This window comes from Rhipicephalus sanguineus, chromosome 4 (genome assembly GCF_013339695.2).
Source record: "Rhipicephalus sanguineus isolate Rsan-2018 chromosome 4, BIME_Rsan_1.4, whole genome shotgun sequence".
In the NCBI taxonomy this organism is placed as follows: domain Eukaryota; kingdom Metazoa; phylum Arthropoda; class Arachnida; order Ixodida; family Ixodidae; genus Rhipicephalus; species Rhipicephalus sanguineus.
The window spans coordinates 142,098,115-142,120,113 of record NC_051179.1 but is presented as its reverse complement, the minus strand read 5'-3'; the positions used below and the strand labels follow the sequence as shown (position 1 = coordinate 142,120,113).

The 21,999-nt window shown below is 45.1% G+C and overlaps 1 protein-coding gene across 2 annotated transcripts in view; it reads right to left on the bottom strand.

The window, feature by feature from the left end:
• Window positions 1-11,027: 11,027 nt before the first annotated feature.
• LOC119390762 (monocarboxylate transporter 9) overlaps window positions 11,028-21,999 on the bottom strand; it is a 67,285-nt gene continuing 56,313 nt past the window's right edge. For both annotated transcript variants that reach the window (XM_037658462.2, XM_037658463.2), the window contains 3 exons: window positions 20,718-20,861; window positions 15,072-15,893; window positions 11,028-11,223 (listed from right to left, as the gene is read on the bottom strand). In XM_037658462.2, coding sequence (XP_037514390.1) covers window positions 11,057-11,223; window positions 15,072-15,893; window positions 20,718-20,861 — 1,133 coding nt within the window. In that variant the 3' untranslated portion in view covers window positions 11,028-11,056. The remainder of the gene's footprint in view (window positions 11,224-15,071; window positions 15,894-20,717; window positions 20,862-21,999) is intronic.

Genomic DNA, 21,999 nt, shown 5'->3' with positions numbered 1-21,999 from the left:
TTGTGAATTCCTATTCGACGTTCGATTGCACGTGGTATATCTGGAATATTCATAAGATGGGGGGAGCGTCGACGGTGTTCTCACGTAAGACCTTGTTCGACAAATATGCTTGCTGCGTGAAGACTTCGCGTTATTGTCATGAGCAAGTTGAATGGCCACCATTTGATGGGTTATGGACAAGTCTTCATCGTATTTTTTAAAGCGGGTGATCATTTCATCTTTGATCTTTTTCCATGATTCGTCGTTTTGAAAGATGTGTGTGAGGTAAAATTTGAAAGCCTCACCGGTGACGTAGTTGTTGAAGTAGGCGACCATGTCCTGTTCCGTCCATGATGCAGCGGTAGCGTGGCGTTCGAAGAGGTTGAACCAGTCCTCTACGGCTCCATCGTCCGCTGATCCGGCGTAGTGTGGGATGGCAAGGTCTGTCAATGATAGTGCCATGCTGATGGTCGCTGTGTGCAGCTAGGACCTGCTTCGCCAGTCCATGTGTGGTCAGGGCGTCTCGTTACTGCTCGTCGATGATGTGCGGCGGATGAAGTGGATGCCAGGTCTTCATCCTGTCGACTCGTGTGACGCTATATATGAGAGACGGGCCGTGGCTCATACGCCATACTCTTATTCTATCCACGCGCACTTCTTCCTTCTCGGCTTCTACCGAATAATATATATATATATATATATATATATATATATATATATATATATATGAGGGGAAGCATATTAAAAATCTGAAGGGGTCACTTTCAATGGGACGTGGACTGTATTTGTTTTTGGGACGTTCGAATAGTAAAATTCCAGGGCGAATCGAATCGAATAGGAAACACTATTCGAAAAATATTCGAAATTTCGAATATGCGCACACCCGTAATAATTATATATATATATATATATATATATATATATATATATATATATATATATATATATATATATATATATATATATATATAATTATTACGGGTGTGCGCATATTCGAAATTTCGAATATTTTTCGAATAGTGTTTCCTATTCGATTCGATTCGCCCTGGAATTTTACTATTCGAACGTCCCAAAAACAAATACAGTCCACGTCCCATTGAAAGTGACCCTTTCAGATTTTTAATATGCTTCCCCTCATTACATTTCGTATTGCGGCAAAGGTGTCTTTCAAGCCCCGTTACGGTCGAACTTTGCCAAGACAGTCAACGCCCTATTGGAAGTGGTCCCTAGATTTTCAATATGCTTCACCCCATTACAACACGGTTGTGCGGCAAAGCTGCCTTTCAAGCTCCGTTACGGTCGAACTTTTCCAAGAGACTGTCAACGTCCGATTCAAAGTGGTCTTTAGATTTTTAATATGCTTCACCTCAGCACACCCGGTATTGCGGCAAAGCTGTCTTTCAAGCTCTGCTACGGTCGCAAGTGTACTAACTCAAGAAAACGCTGGTTCCAACATGGAGGTGAAAGGTATGGCAGAGGTGGGTGCTCATTTAATACTGTTTTGGACCTGAAATTTGGGCACCAAGTTCAAGAAATCGGAAGCCGAAGCTTTTTAGCATCCAAAATTTCAGCTGTTCTTATATATCGACACGAACAAGGCCGATTTGGAACTCCGGACTTGAAGGGAGCACACCCTTGTCCGCCACATCAGCTGGACTCTCACAGAAGTTGAAAGAGGAGGAGAGGCAGAGGAAATGGCATCTTTGACTATCACGTGTAAAGTGTTGTCGGCAACACTTTGGTTGCACCAAATCATGTACATAATAGAATTCGGCCTCCGCATTGCCTAATTCTTGATAAGACAAATCCTCTCTAACTTTTTTTCTGCAATTTCGCTTCGAAATATTCGAACAATATTCTAGAAACATTCGTGAAGTATTCGAAAAATATTCCATTCGATTCGCACTTACACTTCAATATTCGAATTTGCTTCGCACCCAAAATTTTGCTATACTTTCGATATATTTTTTGGTGTGAAGATTGATGGGTCCGGTAAGACAGATGATTGAAAAGAAGGATGCACGTAAGAAATGCGGTTTTATTGACGCTTCGGCTGGTGGGCTGGCCCATCAGCGGAAACGTTAATAAAACCACATTTCGTACCTACAACCTTCTCTTCAATAATATTATAATATATATATATATATATATATATATATATATATATATATATATATATATATATATTGTAGCGACGTGTTCCTACTCAGTAATGGGTCGTCCTCTTCTCTGAGAGCACGCCCCTCGTGCAGAGAGTCGGCCTCGCTTTCACTGTCGCTGTCGTGCGCCGTCGCCGAGTGCCCGCTAAAAACGTCTTGACAATATATATATATATATATATATATATATATATATATATATATATATATATATATATATATATATATATATATAGAAAGAGAGAGAGAGAGATTGACGTGTGAGACACACAAGGGGCGTGGTACTGTGAGCCGCCTCTAGACCTGCGTATTTCTGACTCATCCTCTGAACACCACTGGCCACATTCCAGGCAATCACTCAACACAGCAGATTAAATAGCAGTTCTCTCTTCCCCTATCGCACGTACACCTGAAGAAGCTGCGAGAAACACATAGGTTATTTCAATACGGCATATTTAAAGGGCCCGGCTGCACTCCCTATCACACGTACATCTGAACAAGCTCCAACCAACGCTTAGTTTCTTTCTATACGGCATATTTAACAGCCTCGCTGCCCTCTCTACTCCCAGCACAAAATGCCGAACAATGGTAATTCTGGGATATGCCGAGGACACTGACGCATTGTCGCAGCGAGCACAAAAAATTCACATTTCCCGCCTCTACCGCCTACACCGCCCAAGGGAGCAGCGGAAGATGCTGCGGTAGACTTCCGGCCTGTCGGACCAGATTATGGTAATGAGAGGGCGGTCAGAGCCAGTACGGCTCACGGATTGCAAATACAGGAAATCAATACTGCAAGACCCTTATACTAATATAAAGAGGCTTTCTTCCTTTCCTTCGAATGTATACAGGTGGGTATGCTTCAATATGCCTCGTATTTGCTGGCGACTCTACTGTTGTGTATGGATTTACGAAAATTTGCAAATGATGACCATGTATCTAGCGCGCACGCTTCAAAAAACTGCCTTTGCATTTCTTGAACGATAGAAAGCATATTGCTAGGGATATTTATCTCGAATGAGTTGAACCGAAGCGACAAAATAATTATTATTACTCGAGTTATTGAGACAGTAAAATGAGAAAGGGAGACTTCTATGTTGTGAGACTTCGGCCTTATCTAACATGGCGTGGCTGGCTACTATCTCATGACAGAAGAGCAGGTGATGAAAATAGATTGTGCTCTTTGTTGATGTAAAAAAAGAAGAACATATGCGTATACAGAATACTTACATAATACATCCGTCTCCCTGAAGAATTGTTTCTTGTCAGATGTACTCAAGGTGTCTTAAAAAAGCCCCATTTACCTTAGAGTAATAATTGCTGTCATGTTACGAAATCTCGAGCATAAGCCAATGCCTTTATGATCCGAACTCATGAAAAACTTGACATTATGCTAGGCCGATAATGGAGCGGAAAAGGCCAAATCACAAATTGCGTCCGCAATGACCGTGGCACCTGCACTCTTCGGCGTTTTATTTCGAAACAAAATGGGCCACGCTAAATCGCAGTGCAAAAATTTTCCGCGTCCGCCGTTTTCAGATCTGGAAGAGGTCGTCAATTTTCGGCGCCGCTTCGCTCACTGGAACGGCCGCTTTCCCTTATGCCAGAGTTTTGCAGAGTTACGATAGACTGGAGTGAATACAACCTGCTCGCCAAATCCACCTTTTTTGCTTCAGAGCAGAGCTCTCCCAGCTGGCGTAGCCGCTGTTAACGTAGACAGACAGACAGACAGACAACGAACTTTATTGGATCCTGAGGAGTTACTGACAGGACCCCCTAAAGGGAGGCCGTTGTAACCACTGGCCGCACCCACGTAGAGGACAGAACGCCGTGACGCTCCGCCCTTTCCTGGGCCCTCTGTATAGCATGGGGTTGCTTTCGGAGTACCGTGCTTCTGATGGCCTCCTCCCATTCGGCTTCGCTAGAAAGAACGGTTTTAGGCAACGCGGGACATCGCGAGAGCATGTGAGCCATGAAACAAAAGGTTTCGCTGCAGTCGGGGCAACCAGGGTCAATGTCCGAGTACATCTTACTGAGGATGCCCCGCGACGGGAAAGACCCCGTCTGCAGGCGCTGCGCCGTGCTCCCGACCGGGCTGCAGAAATTAGGCGCCTTTTCCGCTTGAAACCACTACCACCACCCCGTCTGCAACATTCTCAGAGTAGCTGACTGAGCTCTGCTGAGCTTCGGGTGAGGAAGAGATAGACTCTCCTGCCAAGTTGGTAATGCTTAGCGGCTTCATTAAATGTCAGAAGTGGATCATTCTGCTGTGTCCGTTCCTGCCCCTCCGGAGCCTCCAGACCATCGCGGCGCGGGAGTTCTCGCGCACGATCGTGGGCCAGCTCTTCGAGGTTTGGGAAGCACGCGAGAACGTTCTTCCCCATGTGCGCGGGGAACCAAGTGATAAAATGAGAGCAGGGACAAGCCCTCTTCTCTAGAATGGAGGCCGCCTCTCGAGCGAGGTTGCCCGATTCGAAAGCTCTGATTGGCTACCTCGAGTCGGTGTGCGCTACCGCGATTTACTCCGCTATACCCGCGGTGGCCGCCCTTACCGAGGCGGAGGAGCGAAGCTCCCCCCGCCCGTCTATAACCGACAACGCGAACCTTCTCCTCTTCCCGTACTGCGCTTCATCGACAGACGGCGGAGTCCATATCATCTTTAACTCTCCTCAAGATGGCTCGTGCACGGGCTTTACGTAGAAGTGAGTGGAATAATAATAATGCCCGGGGTTTAACGTCCCAAAACCACGATATGATTATGAGAGATGCCGTAGTGGAGGGCTCCGGAAATTTCGACCACCAGGTATTCTTTAACGTGCACTGACATCGCACAGTACACGGGCCTCTAGCATTTCGCCTCCATCGAAATGCGACCGCCGCGGCCGGGATCGAACCTGCGAAATTAGGATCAGCAGCCCAGCACCGTAACCGCTACACCCCCGCGGCAGAGGAATTGAGTGGAACGCGCTGCCACTGCCTCGTTGTGGTGCTTGCCACTTCCCAATGATGGAGACCTCACACTTCTAGCAAACAACTTAACTTTGTGTACAATATAAATAGTTGACCAGGCAGTTATTTACATTGGAATTGTCGCTACATTCCTTGGCAGAGCCTAAAAGTGCAGAGCAGCTCTCCTGTGACAAGAACGCCTGTGGGCAGCCGGGAGCTAGGTGTCAACACCTTCTTTGCTCCTGCCCACTCTGCCCACGGCAAATCATGGCCACTAAGTGACCTTAATTGACGACTGTAATTCCGTCTGCCAATTTTCGCCCACCCCCCTCTCTGCAATCTTTCAACCACCTGTGTGACAGTGAAGCGGACAACGACAGACAAAGGACATTCCCAAAGTACATCGATTTTCTTTAGCTGCATAGGTATTTACATCAGAAATCCTGCCGCCCGGTCCTTGGCCCATCCCCCTTTGTAGGTAAGTGCCATCAGTGAGAGGTCATCATCATCATCAATGTGTACTTTCACACACAATTGTCACGCCGTTCAGCTTAAGCAGCTAGTTGTATCCCACGGTCACGTTCACCGGTGTGTCTGGTCAAGGAGCGGGCCCATCGCAACCAACCCATTGCGGCATACCGCCTCACGCCAATTTGAGACAGCCACTCAATCACTTCTTCCATCTCACGTATTCCGAAGGCACCGCACAAGTGTGAAATGTCGGCTGCTGATGCTGCCGATGGGCACAGGGCAATGCCCTGACGCGCATTTCGGGAAGAGACGTCGTCAACCCTCTTGTCGCAGCACTAGACCAGACAAGCGGACCCTACAGGAATTAGCTGCTAGCGTTACATCCCATGATATTCCACTTTGTTGCTTCATGACATTCACTGTTTCGCTCTTGTTGGGAAACTGATTTTTTCCTGACTGATGAATAATACTGTCGTATAGAAATACTCATCTTAAAGAGACAGGACGAGCGAAACGGACACAAGAGTGAAGTCAAGACAAGTGGTGAAGTCAAGTGGTGTCTTGACTTTTGTCTTGTGTCCGTGTGTGCACGCCCCGTCTCTTTGACGTGAATGCTTAACAACTCGCTCATTTCTTTGTTATTCAAGGACTAGAAATACGTTTCCCTAAAGCTGCGTTTTTATTCGTGCTTCACAAGGAACGTATCCAAGTTAACTCATAACTCATAAAGCTTTCGGGAGCAATATAATATCATTTACTTGTTCCGCCTTTTCTTATGGACCGTCCTTTCTTTCTTTTTTCAAGACGAAGTGATTAACGGCAGCATGCTTCAATGCGATCACACCTGTTTGCATCAAATTTTAAAGCGTGGGCTTCATAAGGAACTTAAGTTCAGCTACGTCATCATCATCTTGTTGCGCTATCTTGGTTCCACTACAGGTACCAACATATGTGTGGTGTATGTCACAGTAAACGATTTCATTTCACGAAGGCCCCTCTCAGTGGTCTCCCGGTCTTGTGCAATCTGATTGTGATTTATCCTTGCGAAGTTCTTCATTTAGTCATTCCATTTAACTCGCTACTGTCCCCTGTTTCGTTTGCCGTCCATCTAACTCCGTGTAACCTAGTTTAGAACCCTGATCACCAGGGACTCTAACGAAACGAACAGGCCTATTAGCCCCCCCGCGCACGCTCCCTGGGCTATCTCAATTTCTTAGGAAGCCTACTCCCAATGAGACAGTCTGGCTTTTTCTGTCTAAGACATTACCGATTACTACAATGAGCAGCGTTGGCGCTATCCGACCCCTTGTGAGGGACTGGATGGCACTGACGAGCGCCTCCGTTTAAAAATTCTCACCAACACTCTACCGTGCCCGGTGGTGCTGAAACATTTTAACCGATCATTTGATGGTGTGTGCCAGTTCTGTGGGGAGGCCGCTGGCAGATTCCACATAGTCTGGGCGTGCCAATCAAACCAACCTACACCCCCCCCCCCCCCAACGCGACGAGAGGGGACTGGGAGGCGCCTCTGCTCAGCGGTCAGGACCTCAAAGCTCAAAGGCCCTGATTGCGATGAAGGTTGCAAAGTTCAGCATTAACTTTTTTTAATTAACAAACTTTCATTCCGGTCTGATATCAGTAGATTAGTGTCATCCGCATAAAGTATCGCAGTAGCATCAATCAGCTGTGACGGTAAATCATTCACGAACAAGAGGAAAAGTAACGGTCCAAGTATGGAACCCTGTGGCACCCCGAAGTTAACTAATTTAGCAGATGATTGTGACCGCCCACATGAACAATTTGTGTTCTATCTTTTAGGTAGCTGCTGATGAGGGCTAGAGGTGTTCTGGTTATTCCATATCGTTCGTTTACGTTCGAGGATATCATGAATGAGAGAGTCAAACGCCTTTGCGTAGTCAATGAAGACTCCTGCTACCAATAAACCGGAATCGATCGCTTTCCTAATACTGTCAACAAACGTTGAAATTGCTGTTGTTGTCGAGCAATTTTTCCTGAAGCCAAACTAGTGAGGTGAAAGAATTTTGAATTTATCTAAGTAACTTGTTATCCGAGTGCAAATTAATTTTTCCGGGACTTTATGAAAAATTGAAGCACCAAGATTGGTCTATAGTTTTCCACCCTCTCTTTTTCTTTGCATTTGTAGAACGGATAAATTTTAGCAGTTTTCATCTTCGTGGGGAATACGCCAGTTGTAAATATTGTATTCACTATATGTGTTAGTACTGGTGAAATATTGTTTATAACAGGTTTGGCAGAGTAGGCTGATATATTATCGATACCAGAAGCGGTGTTGCGTAATGCAGAGATAACCGAAGCTACTTCCGTTTCATATGTGGGATGAAGGAAAAATGAGTACTCAGAACGAGGAATGTACGAAGCATCAAACCTTGTTTCTGTCGGTTTCAAGTGTGAAGAGAAATTATCACTAAATGCTTCGCTGATATCGTCTAGCGAACTATACGAGACGTTGTTAAAAATGATTTTTTCAGGTAACACAGCCTTCTTTCCCTGCCGAGATATTTATTCAAAAGTTGCCAGTTCTTCCTGGAATCATTTTCATTGCGAGCAATTTGGTTACTGAAGTACTCTTTCTTTGCAGCATAAAGGATTCCATTCAACACGTTAGAGTATGTAGTGTATCGTTTCCTCAATGAAGCGTTAAATGGCTGTTTCTTTAGTTTTCTGTACATATACATTTTCTTTATAGAGCGTAAAAGGGAATATGTTATCCATGGGTCTCTAGGCACTTTATATTTGTACGTCACATAAAAGGATTTCGAAGCGGTACCTACGGCCTCGGCGTATAGTTCAGAAAACCTAACATAGCTCTCATTCGGGCATCGCAACTCTTGTACGGGCGTCCAATTTGTGGAACGTGCAGCGTTTATACATAGATCCGAGTCAAATGAAGTCTTAAGGAAACAATTCTGCTTTGGTTTGAAACAGTTGAAAGAACAAAAGCAACGGGGTAATGATCCGTAACAGCTGCATATAATACAAAAGAAGAAGTACAAAGTGAAGTATTAGATAATACGTGATCAATGATGGCGCTGCTATGATCAGTGACTCATGTGGGTGTATCAACAAGAGAAGAAAATCCGTAGCTCATAAGCTTATATTTGAAGGATCAATGTTGAAGTCCTCTATTATTATCACAGCAGCATTCTCATTCAAAAAAGACTGAAAAATATTATCGAGATCTTCGCAAAAATCATCGTAAGACGCTGATGGTGATCTGTACACAACACCGACGATAATATTCTGCGGCATTTTCATTTGTTTTTTATCAACTTCTATCCAGACAGATTCACAACATATGGTGTTAAATTTTACGTCACATCGCCGTTTGTAAGTCATGCCTTCGTCTGTGTACAACGCTGTTCCACCATGAGCAATACCAGATAAGGTTTCTGTGCGGCATTTGGCTTCAATGTTATAGCCTGCTATGTTATAAGACTGCTCTTCATTCGCCGATAACCACGTTTCAGATATACCAATAAATGTACATTTACGCTTAAACAGGGCCAAAAAGTTGCGAATTTCATCGACATTTTCTCTTAAACTGCGAGCATTAAAATGTACTCCGAGAAGTTTACCTTCTCGGGATGAAGCAATAGCCTCATTCACAGCATCAATTGAGCAAGTCATAAAATGGTCTGGAATTCTAACTAAATGATAAGCCCAAGGTGAGCCTCGCAAGTGAGGCGCACGACTGGGCTATCAGTGCTTTTTCTCTAGCGTTTCTCTTATCCTGTTCCGGATGACTCTCCTAAATATTTTATACTACTGGATATAAGCAGTTGAATCTGCGGCTCATCAATTCTGTAACGCCTCCCGTTTTAAGCATTACTTGTGGTTGGCATATGGTTCGCCTTTTTCCAGGTCACTGCCACTTTAGATTATTTTAGACACTGATTGCATACCGCCGAAAGTTTCTTCGATATAAAAACTTCCTCCATCCTTGATCGAATCACCTCTTTTGTCAGTTATTCCTGCCCGCTTCACCACAGGGAATATCGCGCATGGCCTTTATACACACGTCTGTAGTTCGATGTACTAGTCTGAAAGAAGGGGGGAATTAAGGACTCGTTTTTCTCGGTTTTCGTTCAGTGTCGTGAACTATCTTGCTTTGGCATGGGGATGTATGCTTTGTCGGCGAATTGTAATATTCTTAGTAGAATTCCTCTGCCACCTTCACTATTTCATTGAAATCGTTGATAACATTACCCTTTAGAGCGTTAGTTATGGTCCTTCCACTTTGCTTCTAGCTGTTGTGATGCATCCGCCTCTTTTTACTGCTGCCTCTATCCTTGCGATGGTGTAGTTCCTTACGCCACGGACATTTTTTGCTGTTGACCAGCTTTGCTGCTTCAGCGACTTAAATTTTACATCTTGATTTGGCCACTTCCACATGTTGCCGCTTCCTTATTCAGTCTTTTTTGGTTAATGTGAGTTTGTTTATTTCTTATCTTGGCATTTCACCTCCAACTCGAACTGTTTTTCAGAGATTCGTCCAGTTACGCCTTCTATCATTCCCTTTAAAGGGATACTAAAGGCAAATATTAGGTCGACGTTGATTGTTGAAATAGCGGTCAAGAAACCTCATAGTGCTACTTTTGTGCCAAGGAAGTGCTTATTTTGAAATAAAATCACTTTTTAGTAGTCCGCATTGCGTTAGCGCACTTCAAATCACCCGCCTGAAAGCGGTCTTTCTCACATCACTGCTGCCGTGCCCAGCGCTGCCCGCCTTTATTGTGCGGCGGGACGCACTGGCGGCGTGCACCCTTCCAGCATCCGGCAACATCACATGCATGCGGCATTTTGTCGAACTTTCTGTCAGAGCGATTTTCCCGGGCGTGCAAAACACACGCGACAGTACGCGATACCGAAGCTACCACTGAGACGCGACCGCGTGAGCGAAGCAGGGTCCGGGCGAAGCGCAGTTCGGCGAAAACGGAACCTTTGAACCACGCGCGCCGTTCCCCATGGCAATGCGAAAGAGGTTCCTTTTTTCCATGAATCAGGCATAAGCCAACAAGCAGCATTTTTTACTTCTCTTGATGCACGGAAGGTTCTTTTTTTATTGCAGCTGGTTTGATCACTAGGTATTAATTGTAGTCGGACTCTCTCACGTCATCGGGTTCCCTTCCAAAATGTCCCGCTCGTGGCGCTCATAGTGTGATACATTTAGCTTAATTTCTCGGTAAGTAGGCCACTGCTGTTGATAATATTGCCGCTTTAGACTTTGTCATACATTGAGCTTGCACTCTGACATAAATTGTTATTTGCCTTTAGTGTCCCTTTAAGTCGATATTTTCTACTTGTTCTGCTACAATATTGCATGAACAATGGTGGTAAAAATGTTGATACATTTCAATGTGAACTCATCACACGTTTTGCTGCCAGTCACGCGAGACACCCAGGGCTGCTACAAATTTGTTTGAAATCTTTACATATATACATATAATTTTATTTTGTCATGTTTTCGGTCCAGAGCACATGTCCGTAATGTCGGGCTGCCACTTACGAGCTCTCTTCTTGTCGACTAAGTACACTATTACCCATATCATGGAGACGAAGATGCTGAAGCTTCCAAGGACCCAGAACATCTCGTTGTATGAACCAAGGTCATCTCTGAAAAACCCTGGAAAAATACCAAAATTTCAATGACCTTCAAAGAAAAAAAGTCATTTGGGAGACCCTGCTGAAATTTTCCGAAGCCTATGGACAAAAGTGCGATGCGGTTAAGCATCGGCGAGTAATTATTACACATGTGACAATTCGCAGGTAGTCAAGAAACGTTATTGCCCATATCGTACCACAGCTTGCGAAGTGACAATATTTATTGGAATGCAACTGTACGCCTACTTGCAGTACCACCCTGTGGAACATGACGATGGTGTTCAGGACAGAAGTTTTTGAAACTCTTTTATTTCGATACCAGCACTTGTATTGCTTCGGTGAAGTTACGAGGTGCTCGCTCTACCCGTGTTTAATTGCCAATATTCATTTTAATATGTGTGATTGCAATTTGTTGTGCTTTTCTGCTGACAACGCTTCAGTGCACTCCAACAAAGAACTTCGTGCTTCGTCCGCGTCTGCCCGTTTATATCTTATTTATTTGTTATTGCTATTTTTTGTTTCTACAACTGCAGTTATAAATTATACAAAACAGGGTCTGTCTAAGTGTCTTAACCACTACCCCACTGACGAAAGCTTGCAGGTTGTAAATTATTTCAACCACACGAATGCTTCGTTGCCGCTGTGCACAACAAATCTAAAAGACCACTTTCTTGAAGGCTTATTTGAATTTCTTGGTTGCGGAATGGAAGCAACCTGTGGGAAAACTTCTAGAGCCGACACAGTGAATCGCACCCATTAGGAAAACACTCAAATTGGGGGTGGTCGAGAGACGCGCCTGCCCTGGGCTCGTTCCAGACGCCGAAGAACGCTAGAATAAATACCGAACACGCCATGTGATTTAACCCGAAACAAACTTAAAAGGAAGGCTGCAAGCTAGAACAAAACTCTATGCTTGCGCATCCATTAAACAGCTCCTAAATGAGATGCTGCGTGCAGATTTTGTAAGGAGTACTGGAGCTGTGCGTGTATAAAGAGAACACATAACGTCCTAAAAATTTGGTGTCACAGTGATGTCTGTTACAGTTTGTGTCGTCATATCATGAAATAATATTTAAATACGACGCCTATATTGGTCTCTTCATGCAGCATGTTGTTCATGTTGGTTTGCTAGCTGAAATTCGCGTTCATCGCACGGGGTACTTGCGCATCTCTGTATAAGCTACTGCTGCAAGTGCCCACATTTCTTAAATGTTCCCTCAACTACATAGTAAAGCGACAATATTTGCACAACAGCTATAGCGCTGTAAACAAATATGTGATATATTGCAAACAGCTTTAATAAAGCAAATTTCTCCGTGCCCCATTTGCCGGCGGGGAATTCTCGGCAGGAAAACCATGTATACATATCCATCTATAACATAGCAATGTGTAGCAAGAGGGCGGCAAAGGGAAACGAGCGTTAGGATATCACGTGAAGATGAGGAGGAAGAGGAGGGCATGAGGTTGAGAGATAATAAAGCATAGTATACCCAGCATTGTCTAGCAGAGGCGCCTGTAGAATAGTATAGAAGGGGTGGGAGAGGGAAGTGAGGGTGAGGAGGAGTAATGTGTGGTTGAGGGGGAGGATAGAGCATAGCATAGCCGTAGAGTAATTCAAGGAGTGGAAACGGAAAGTGAGGGTAAGGAAGGAAAAAAGGGGGGAAATGGCAAGGCATCTCATAGGCGTATATAGTATAGTATAACAAGGGATTGGAAGAGCGCACTGAGCGTCAGGAGTGATGTGAGGGTGAGGAGGGAAAGGAGGAGGGTAGCGGTTGGCACTGCATCCCAAATAAATGTGTTTTTTCTTGCCATGGACGCCGAGAAGGCTGCCCGTTTGGAACACCAGCGCTTACTTGCCCGTGAAAACGAGCGTCACTAAAGGTCAGGCCAATCACTGCTCCGCACTTCCTACAGCTTGCAGGTTGAGTGCAACTGCACCCATTTTTATAATACATGCAGCCTAAATAGCTTGTCTGGCAATGCGTCCCACTGTAAATGTTGTGACCCCACGAGTTCGTTTTCTTCATTGCTCGCATATTATTGCTATATCAATTATATGGACACTCTCGGCTGATTTTTGCCGTCGCCCTCATGCTCCGGATATATATATATATATATATATATATATATATATATATATATATATATATATATATATATATATATATATATATATATATATGTAAGAGACACAAAGAAAAATAAAGCAAAAGAAAAAAAATTCTGAATTAACCGACCGCGGATTCGAACCAGCAACCCCTCGCTCACCAGCGCGCTGCGTTAGACAACTGAACCGCACGCCATGTATTCACCGGCGAAATAACGGCGAGCTATTTGTATGCACCATGTACCGCTAGTGATAAGCAAATCTTGTAGGAGCGTGTTTTCTATTACGCAACGCGCCTAATTTTGTTTTAATTTGAAAAGAGCCCTTCGGACCCGCACGACAAAGCGGCTCTTTTCTGTACAAACTCGTGATGTGGAAGGAAAAAAAAAACATCGGGCACACTTTGCATCAGACGCCCCCGTGTGGCTGGAGAAGCAGGGGGTCACTCCATGCGCCGCAGTTTAAGAGAAGAAGAAATATCTAAGAGCGCCTGGTTCTCCATTGTCGACACTTGCAGCGCGTTGCTCAAGCACATAGACGTAACAACTGTGACAGTTGTTCGTTCACGCTTGCCCTGTGCATGTCTGTGCGTTCTTTTAGGGCGCCCTCCTTTGTGCTTCAGCGGCGCACTGCAAGTATCGAGCTGCTTCTGGTTCTTCGTGTGACATTTGAATTTCTTGCTATCGCATTTATTGCTTCGGCCTTGCGGCAAAACTGTGACTTTTTTTAATTTCACGCAGCAAACAATTGTACTGAGTCAAAAACAAGAAACAATTAAAAAAAATGTGTGTTACCAATGGTTAAGACGCTTATCTTCGAAGCGTGGGGGCGTGTGTTCAAACCCACCTTAGCGAAGAAAGGCTGTTTCGTTTTTACTTTCTATCTTTATAGAGATGATCATTTTACGCGACACAGAGACAGAAAGATTTCTCATTGAGTCGAGATAGAAGTGTTCGAGCGACAATGATCAAGCTACAGTGATCACCCATAGAGAGCTCAAATGGCACCAGTCTTATGTGCTGGCGTCAAGGCGGGCCTGATAAATTTACTAAAGATAAGTTAGCAATGACTGATAATACTGCCCCTCCCGTCCTGAAGCTTTTTGCCACTCATCGGTTGTTTCACTACCTCAGAGATAGGCACACCATTTATAACAACATGCTTGGCGTAGGTTAAACAATACAAAGATATACCAGTCGCGTTTAGTGACGATCTTAGTAGTACAGATTGTAAGTATAGTTTTGACGTCAGCAGTGGCGTTGTTGATGGCTGGCAACGTAAATGCACCAGTGAGCATAAGTATATGCACCACAGGAGGAGTGCGCGCCTAAAAAACCGTCTGAGCCGTCTAGTGGCGAGCCGTCTACTGTCGAGAGCATTGCTCTAGCCAAAATGATGTGTCAAAACACCGATTTAGACAGTAGAAGGCTTGTCACTATGCGGCGAAGATGGAAATTTTGGCCCCAACTCCCGTGTTCCATATACTTATGCTCACGGGTGTGCCGCCACAACGACAAATATTTCCCTAGGAGCTCCAGCCTGCACGATTATATGAGGTTGTTAACACGAGTCAAATATTTGTAAGGTTTCCATTCAATCCCTTACTCTACAAAACTGCTCAACAGACCAATATGTCTTGCATCACCGAACAATCCTTTGTAACACGTTCTCGCCACTGAAAACTTAGCAGATGTACCGTAGCTTCTAATGAGTTATGCACTGCAATTCTTAGGCCGAACAAACGGGAAAATAATGCTCACCCACGAAAGGGGCCTTCCCTAAGAGCGCTGGCCCGCAGAATGCGCCGAGGACAGTGTAGCCTACGGCAAGTTTTTCGAGTCCCAAATACTGGGCCATCAGAACACTCTGCATGGTAATGGCGCAGCCCAAAAATAGGGCAACACCGAGACAGGCCGTCAGCAGCGTCCAGTAGGACTCGCAGAATGGCAGTGACACAGCACACAAGCCCAGGAGCAAATAGTCCACAGTCATTAACGTGGACCGCTCCATGAAGCCGCGATCAGTCAGAATGGGCAACATAACCCTACCCACAAGATCCGTGATGGACGTGTACGTGATGAACGACACGGCGTCCTCCAGTGACACCCCCTTGTCCATGCCGAAGTCCACTATCGTGGAGAAGAAGATGTCGTAGTTGTAACAGAACACTAACCACGTGATCACAAGAACGTAAATCATGGCGCACTTGAGCACTGCGCGAATGTTTCGCAGCAGGGCCTCGACGGCAGGCACTTTTGTCCGGTTGTCCGCCTGCGGAGCGGAGAGCGATGACCGCTGTGTTCCCTCCACGCACTCTCTGTTCTTGATTCTTTCTCGCCGTACCCAAGGTGGTTCTCGGAAGGCAAGACTCACAGCGACCATGTTCATGAGGACGGCACCAAATAGGAGCAGGCTACCGCGGAAGCCGTACGTGTTTCCAAAGAAGAGCAATAGATGGGGAAAGATGAACGCAGAGGCGGTGGAGCCGGCGAACATGATGCCGTTGGCAGCACCCCGGTATCGCTCGAAGTACATGCTGATTAGGACCTGCAGCATGGTTATCACGATCCCAAGGCCCAGACCTGCATGTAGCGCGTGCAAAATCGATATGGTAGAGTCTGTGAAGGATAAGTGAATATGTAAGAAATCAGCCATCTTCAGGCAGTCCTAAAATAGTTTCCTGTCTCTATACAAGCAGCGTGCGCGATTCACTGACAATTTTGTAATGTGCATGTTCGTACGCGTATGTAAAGTTCGACAGACCGTGCTTTTCGGTATAATGTCTACAAAATTGCATATAGTCATCAGTTGATTTTATGTCGCTTGCTCATCGCTTTTGTAAGTAGCGTAGGCACTCTCCTTGAGTGTTTTACGTACAAAAACTCGCTAAAAAGTCAACTGACAGTAAGCAATTCACTGTGCTGACCGCAATCCACTGACGTAAGGATGCGCGATGTAGAAGGAAAATCTGGATCGAAATAATGAGAGTATGTTCCATCTTGAGGGAAAAAAGGCTATGTTTGAAAGCGCTCGTATTATTAAAGACGATAGTCTTCCTTGGGGAACTTAAACGCAGAAATTTTGGTCTGTCTTTCTGCTTGTCGGCACGTCACTCGATTCAGCCACCCGGCCAAAGTTGAACCACTTGCTTACCGCCCACCCATCTTGAACTGGTACGGCTGTTCCTACTTGTGAACGTTGTCGATCAAAATGTAAATATTACGCATATCTGAGGCGCAACATCATTCGGTAAGTGTTAGGTGGTGCGTTTCTTTAATAGAAAATGCATAGATACGCAATTTTAAAGACCCTAGTTTCTTGAGCTGCGCTGAAAATGCGACTGCGCTGAAACTTGTCTTCCTCCGTGCCCTCTGCGCAAGCTCATGTTGTCTTTCGGTTTCGGTTCAGTATTGCATTGTACGAATGACAGGGGGGGCCGCTCTGGCATTCCTGTTTTAACCAGGCGACGTGTAAATAAGAGTTTGTGGGGAGTACTCGTTGAGTGCGGACGTTTCTTTTCCTTCGGCGCATCGCGCCAAACCGCGTGTTCGGACTGTCCGGCGTCCCCGCCGGTCGCGTTGGTCACCGCCGGTCTGCACCTGCCGCTCGCCGGGACTACCAGCCCGCAACACAGCACTCATGTTTCCCGACGTATTGCCAGATGGCGTCCATAGAGTGTACTAGAAGCTTTTGAGTGGCGCGAGTGGCTGCTTGGGAGCGGGCGTTTCAGCGTGGAATGATGCGGTGGCGCTGGCGTCGACCAATCTTCCCGGGCGGATGGCTGGCAGGCGTTCCGCGTACGTGTTGGTGCCTCTCCGTCGCGCCTATAGTGTGCCGGCCAAGATGATCTCCCGCTTTTTTCTTATTCTTATACTTCCTCTCTTTCATAAATATTAATGCAAATAAAGATTATTTGACATTATTGTTATTGAAGTTGCTGCTGACCGCACTGAAGCAGCATATATAGCACATTATACAGTATAAGGAGCGCGTTTCTTTTGCCATGTTTTACAGTGTACAATTAAATGAGAAACCAGCTGGCTGGTACACAACGGAAGCCCCCCCCCCCTTACCCCCCATCTCCCCGAAAAAAAAATGAGTATGCTGCCCACAAAACGAAGAACTCTTGGCCCGTTCCATGTAAAACACTAAAGCTGGGATCAAAGGGCGCGTTGCTTGTGGCTGCGTGCACACAGGACAGAAAAGCAGGCTTTATTGGCATTGTTTGAAGAACAGCAGAGTTTTTCCAAACCTCCCTTTGATTTTGAAATATGGGATTAGATTCATTGTTGTAGGACCCACAAAAATTCAAATACGTAATACTGCAGAAGAAGGCTTTCAGTGAAACATAGTCATGGAAGATTTTGAGAGTTTAAAAAACGCAGCACCACTGCAAAGCACAGTCGTAACTGTAATGATAATAATCATTGATAACACAAAAATACAAGGTTTGCATATTTATGAAACAATACATTTGCAAATTAGCAAATTGTAAAAAACAAAATTATAGAGCCAGGATACAAAAATAACATAAAACAAAGAAAACACAAAGACAGTGTTTAGGTTGTTTTTCCAAAATACATGTAAATAAAAAAAAATATGTTATGGTTGCATAGTCGTTTGAAGGGACACTAAAGTGGAACCATGAATCGGCTTAGATCGATTAATTGTGCTCTGACACCCATAATGCTGCTAAATTTACCATCACAGGCTTATTAATACAAAAAGATTCAAAATCAAAGTTTTATTTTGAGATATCGCGTCAGAATTTGCACGTTCTCTCACTTACAAGCCTCTTCTCGGAAAAATTGTTTTTCTTCTTGGTGTACCTTAAAAAAATTAGGAGTGCAATAAAATATGCACGAAAAATGACATCCTTTTTACGCCACTGTACTGCTGCGCGCTTTGTTTCTCGTCCCGCGACATGTTAAACCCTTCACATAAACATGCATACGTGTGACCACATAAAAACGGATCAGCTGAGCAGTCAATGGCTTGCAATGTTCGTTGCAGCCAACACCCCCAAAATGCTTCTCCTGTTGATTACTGCCAAGACATCCAAGATGCTGTCTTTGTGTAAGTCACTCGTACTAAAACAACCAGTGAAAATTTCTTCAAGTTCACTAATAAAAACAAAAGCTTTCTGTGAAGGGTACAGAAGAACACCGAAATCACAAGATTTCGTGAAAACAGCACCATTTAGGGACTGGCCATCTCATGAAGGCAGCAGAAGCTCATTCATGCATGCAATGCACTTTGGAGCGCACATGTTCTAGCAACATAGCCTGCCACATAGTACGTACGCCTGGAGTCGCTATGCTGATTGACGTATGGGTGGTCTGGTGCAGTCAAAGAGCTTCTATGAAGCGAACCTTCAGCACCTTCCAAGTATCCTTCATCAAGCAACTAGTCAATCAGTTGCTGCTGCTTATACAAGTTAGCAGGCTTGTCTGCGACAGTGAAAAGCGAGCTTACAACCCCCTCTGAAACGTGTGATCCAGCAACACTCTTGGCAAGATTATAACAGCTTAGACAATTAATGGTCGTGAGAAATTGTTGCGGAGTGGGATGAGCATTGCATTCAGATGACAGCCTGACAATACCGAAGAGGTTTTCAATTTTATCTTCGCTTAAGCGGCTTGTAATAAGGTATGCATAGGCAATCTCTGCATGTAAGTAGCTTCAGCAAAATTGATAATATGCACCTAGTCTCTCACAATGAAATGCGGTTCGAAATGTAATTCGCACACAGCACAATCGGCGTCAAGCGGTTTGTCAAGCCGATGGAGGTTCCGCTCCCAAAGGAGTCGTTGTTCTTCGTCATTCGGGGCCTTAAAAAGGGTTAACTTGAGACTTTGTTGCACACGCGGATGTCCATTTGTGCAACCTGGCGCGTAACAATGTTTAAACGCTGTTTTTTTTTACATTTCGCGACCAAAAGAGAGATGCCGGCCATGCCGCCGAGCAAGCCAAGTGGGAAGATTGGGCGATGGCAGCGCCGCCGCTACTTTCGCCGCAAGTTGGGGATGGGAAAGCAAGGGGAGAGCGTTTCGGTCGCGCCACTCAAAAGTTCTAGTACACTCTAGCGTCCATATCTCAGGCAGTGCCTCTTCTATCGTCTTTAGACGACACTTGCAGCAAAGTACGCAGATACGCGGCCAATTTTTTTTTCGTGAGGCAGCCCAAATGATGCGTCAAAAGGTCCATTGAGTCATTTGAAGCCTTCTGTAGCTTTTTGCCGATGAAGGGTTGATGTTCTTAGCGGCCGTGGTAGCTCAGCACATATGGTGTCGCGTTACTAAGCCCGAGGGCACGGGTTCTAGTCCCGGTCACGGCGGCCGCCATTTCCTAGGCGTGAAATGCAAAGAACACCCGCGTGCTTGATTTAGGTGCACATTAACGAACCCCAGCTAGTAGAAGATAACCCAAAGTCCCCAAAAACTTGGTGCCTCATAATCATTTCGTGGTTTGACACGTCAAACCGCAGCAATTAGATCTAATATTAGTAGTACATGTTCTCGGAGAACCACACGTGCGCAAGGTGATAGTGATAAGTCGTTAAAAAAATGTTACATTTTTTTTGTGGAATCCATTTTTTATGGTAAGCCTCTTTTTTGTATTCGTAGTTCGTTTGTGATAACCATTGCCTGACCTGTTTTCCTGCGCATATACTTTGGCGCTTTCGATAGTAAAATTCGGTTGAAAAATCCGCGCGCATTCGTGCTTGCCGTTGTCTCCGTCCTTTTGTTTGCACCGTTCCAGCTTAAGGTGCTTCACGAATCAGCCATGATAGCCACTTGGCTGTCATACTGACGGTCACATACCATAATCCGTTAACTTCTCAATAAGAATAGAAGGTGCTCAATCACACACTCTTGCTCACGTTTTTTTTTTTTTCAAGCTATTTGAACTTACTGCACCCGTGCATTTGTCGTTCTTTTATCTTCTCTGTTCTTAACTCTCACTGACCACGCTCACCTTTAGGTCCCCTCATATCGAAGCCCATGCAAAACTCTCACTCTCATTTCTTCTCGAATCTCGGAAATGAATCTAATAAAGAAAATTTGCACTAAGTAGCTCGCATACTTAGCTGTTGTTCTTTTCATTTTAAACTGCCTGGTAGCGCAACTGCAATACAAAATACGACTACGGAAGCAGCTGATTCCTTGTTACCGCAGGTTTGGGCCTGTTCTCCACTGCGTCTCATAGCGTTGCTACAGAAATGCTCTTACGCTACGTACTGAACGTTTCAATGTCCAATCATTTCTATCGGGTGAATGGCCGGATTAAGCAAGGAAGATTATTGGCCCTATTACAAAAATTGTGGAAGTGTTACCTTAGCACTGATTTGTTGCCACGTGAACTTAAAACAAGTATGACATGTGCTATGCAGGGTAAACAAATACCGTGCATAGCCCCCAGCGTAACCGTGAGCCACGTGATATCCGGGGCGAAGGCCGATGCTATGATGCCAGCCGTCGCAAGTACAGATCCTCCGACCAGGACGGGAACTGTAGTAAAGAGTTCGCTGAGAGGACCAGACAGTAGGCCTGCAAAGAAACAAAACAAAAAAAAACACGAGTAGTGTAAAGATTTTTCATTTATTTGGTGCGAGTATTGCGCAGGCTCATACAGGAGTCGTATAGGTCGAAAACTCCTAGCCTTCCGCTCTCATTGTTTCTATAGGTACACAACCTATTGCACGCTTGAACGCAATCGGCGTAGCCTGGGCATCCCGTTGCCGTGACGCCAAATCAGATATACTTAAAATTTTATAGCCAGGAGTGAAGGCGGACAAATGTGACTATTACTGAGCTTCACAGATTGGTCAGGTAATGCGCATGACATTCTGCTAGTCGACAAGCGTCGAACACCGAGGGAGGTGTTTCGCGACCGCCGACGACGTCCACAACAAAATTCACGGTTTCCCTGATAGATTCACCTGAGATGACTGGAAGGCGAAAGGCATCTGGTGCATTTGATCGTGCAACTTATATCACCCTTCTTCGTTCGCCAAATAAATCTCACTAATTTGCTTCAATATTGTCGCTTTCATTGTTTACCTAATTACTCGATTTGCATCAGGATATATGAACTTTCACTAGTTACCGTTAACCTAACACACAGGCACAGTTATGTTTTCACTTGCTTTTATACGGATTTCGTTCCGCTAGACATCAGTAAGCTCAGTCACGCGAACGCAGCTTTTTTCTTCTTTTTTTTTTACTCGAACTGCAGCCGGCGCCACTGTACGGAAGCTTTCCATGACGCCAGCTACTCCAGGGGATCGTCTTCTTTATCTTCGTCATTGTCTCCTCGTTTTCACGCTTTCGCAACTGCAAACTGCATATTTCTTTAATAGCGCAAACGCCGCAAAGACGCGGTGAGCAGGCAGCTGGAGCGCCTTGAGCAGCGAGGCACGCGGGCGGGTTTTTGCGATTCATGCTATTTTGCACCACAGCCCGGCTTCTCACTGTGTATAGATTTTCATGTGGCTTCTCTCGCCTTAAAACACTCCCGTGCTCCCTCAGTGCATGCCACAGCTTGGTTCAGTGCCTTGTACAAAACGCATATGCAAGTCCAGTGTGCAAGGCAATCCGATGCCACGTCGGTCTCAAGTGTTGCTGCCCTAGCATGCCGCACAGCCTTCTCTGGGCTCTATTGGTTTGGCGCTCTGTTTGCCGTGTC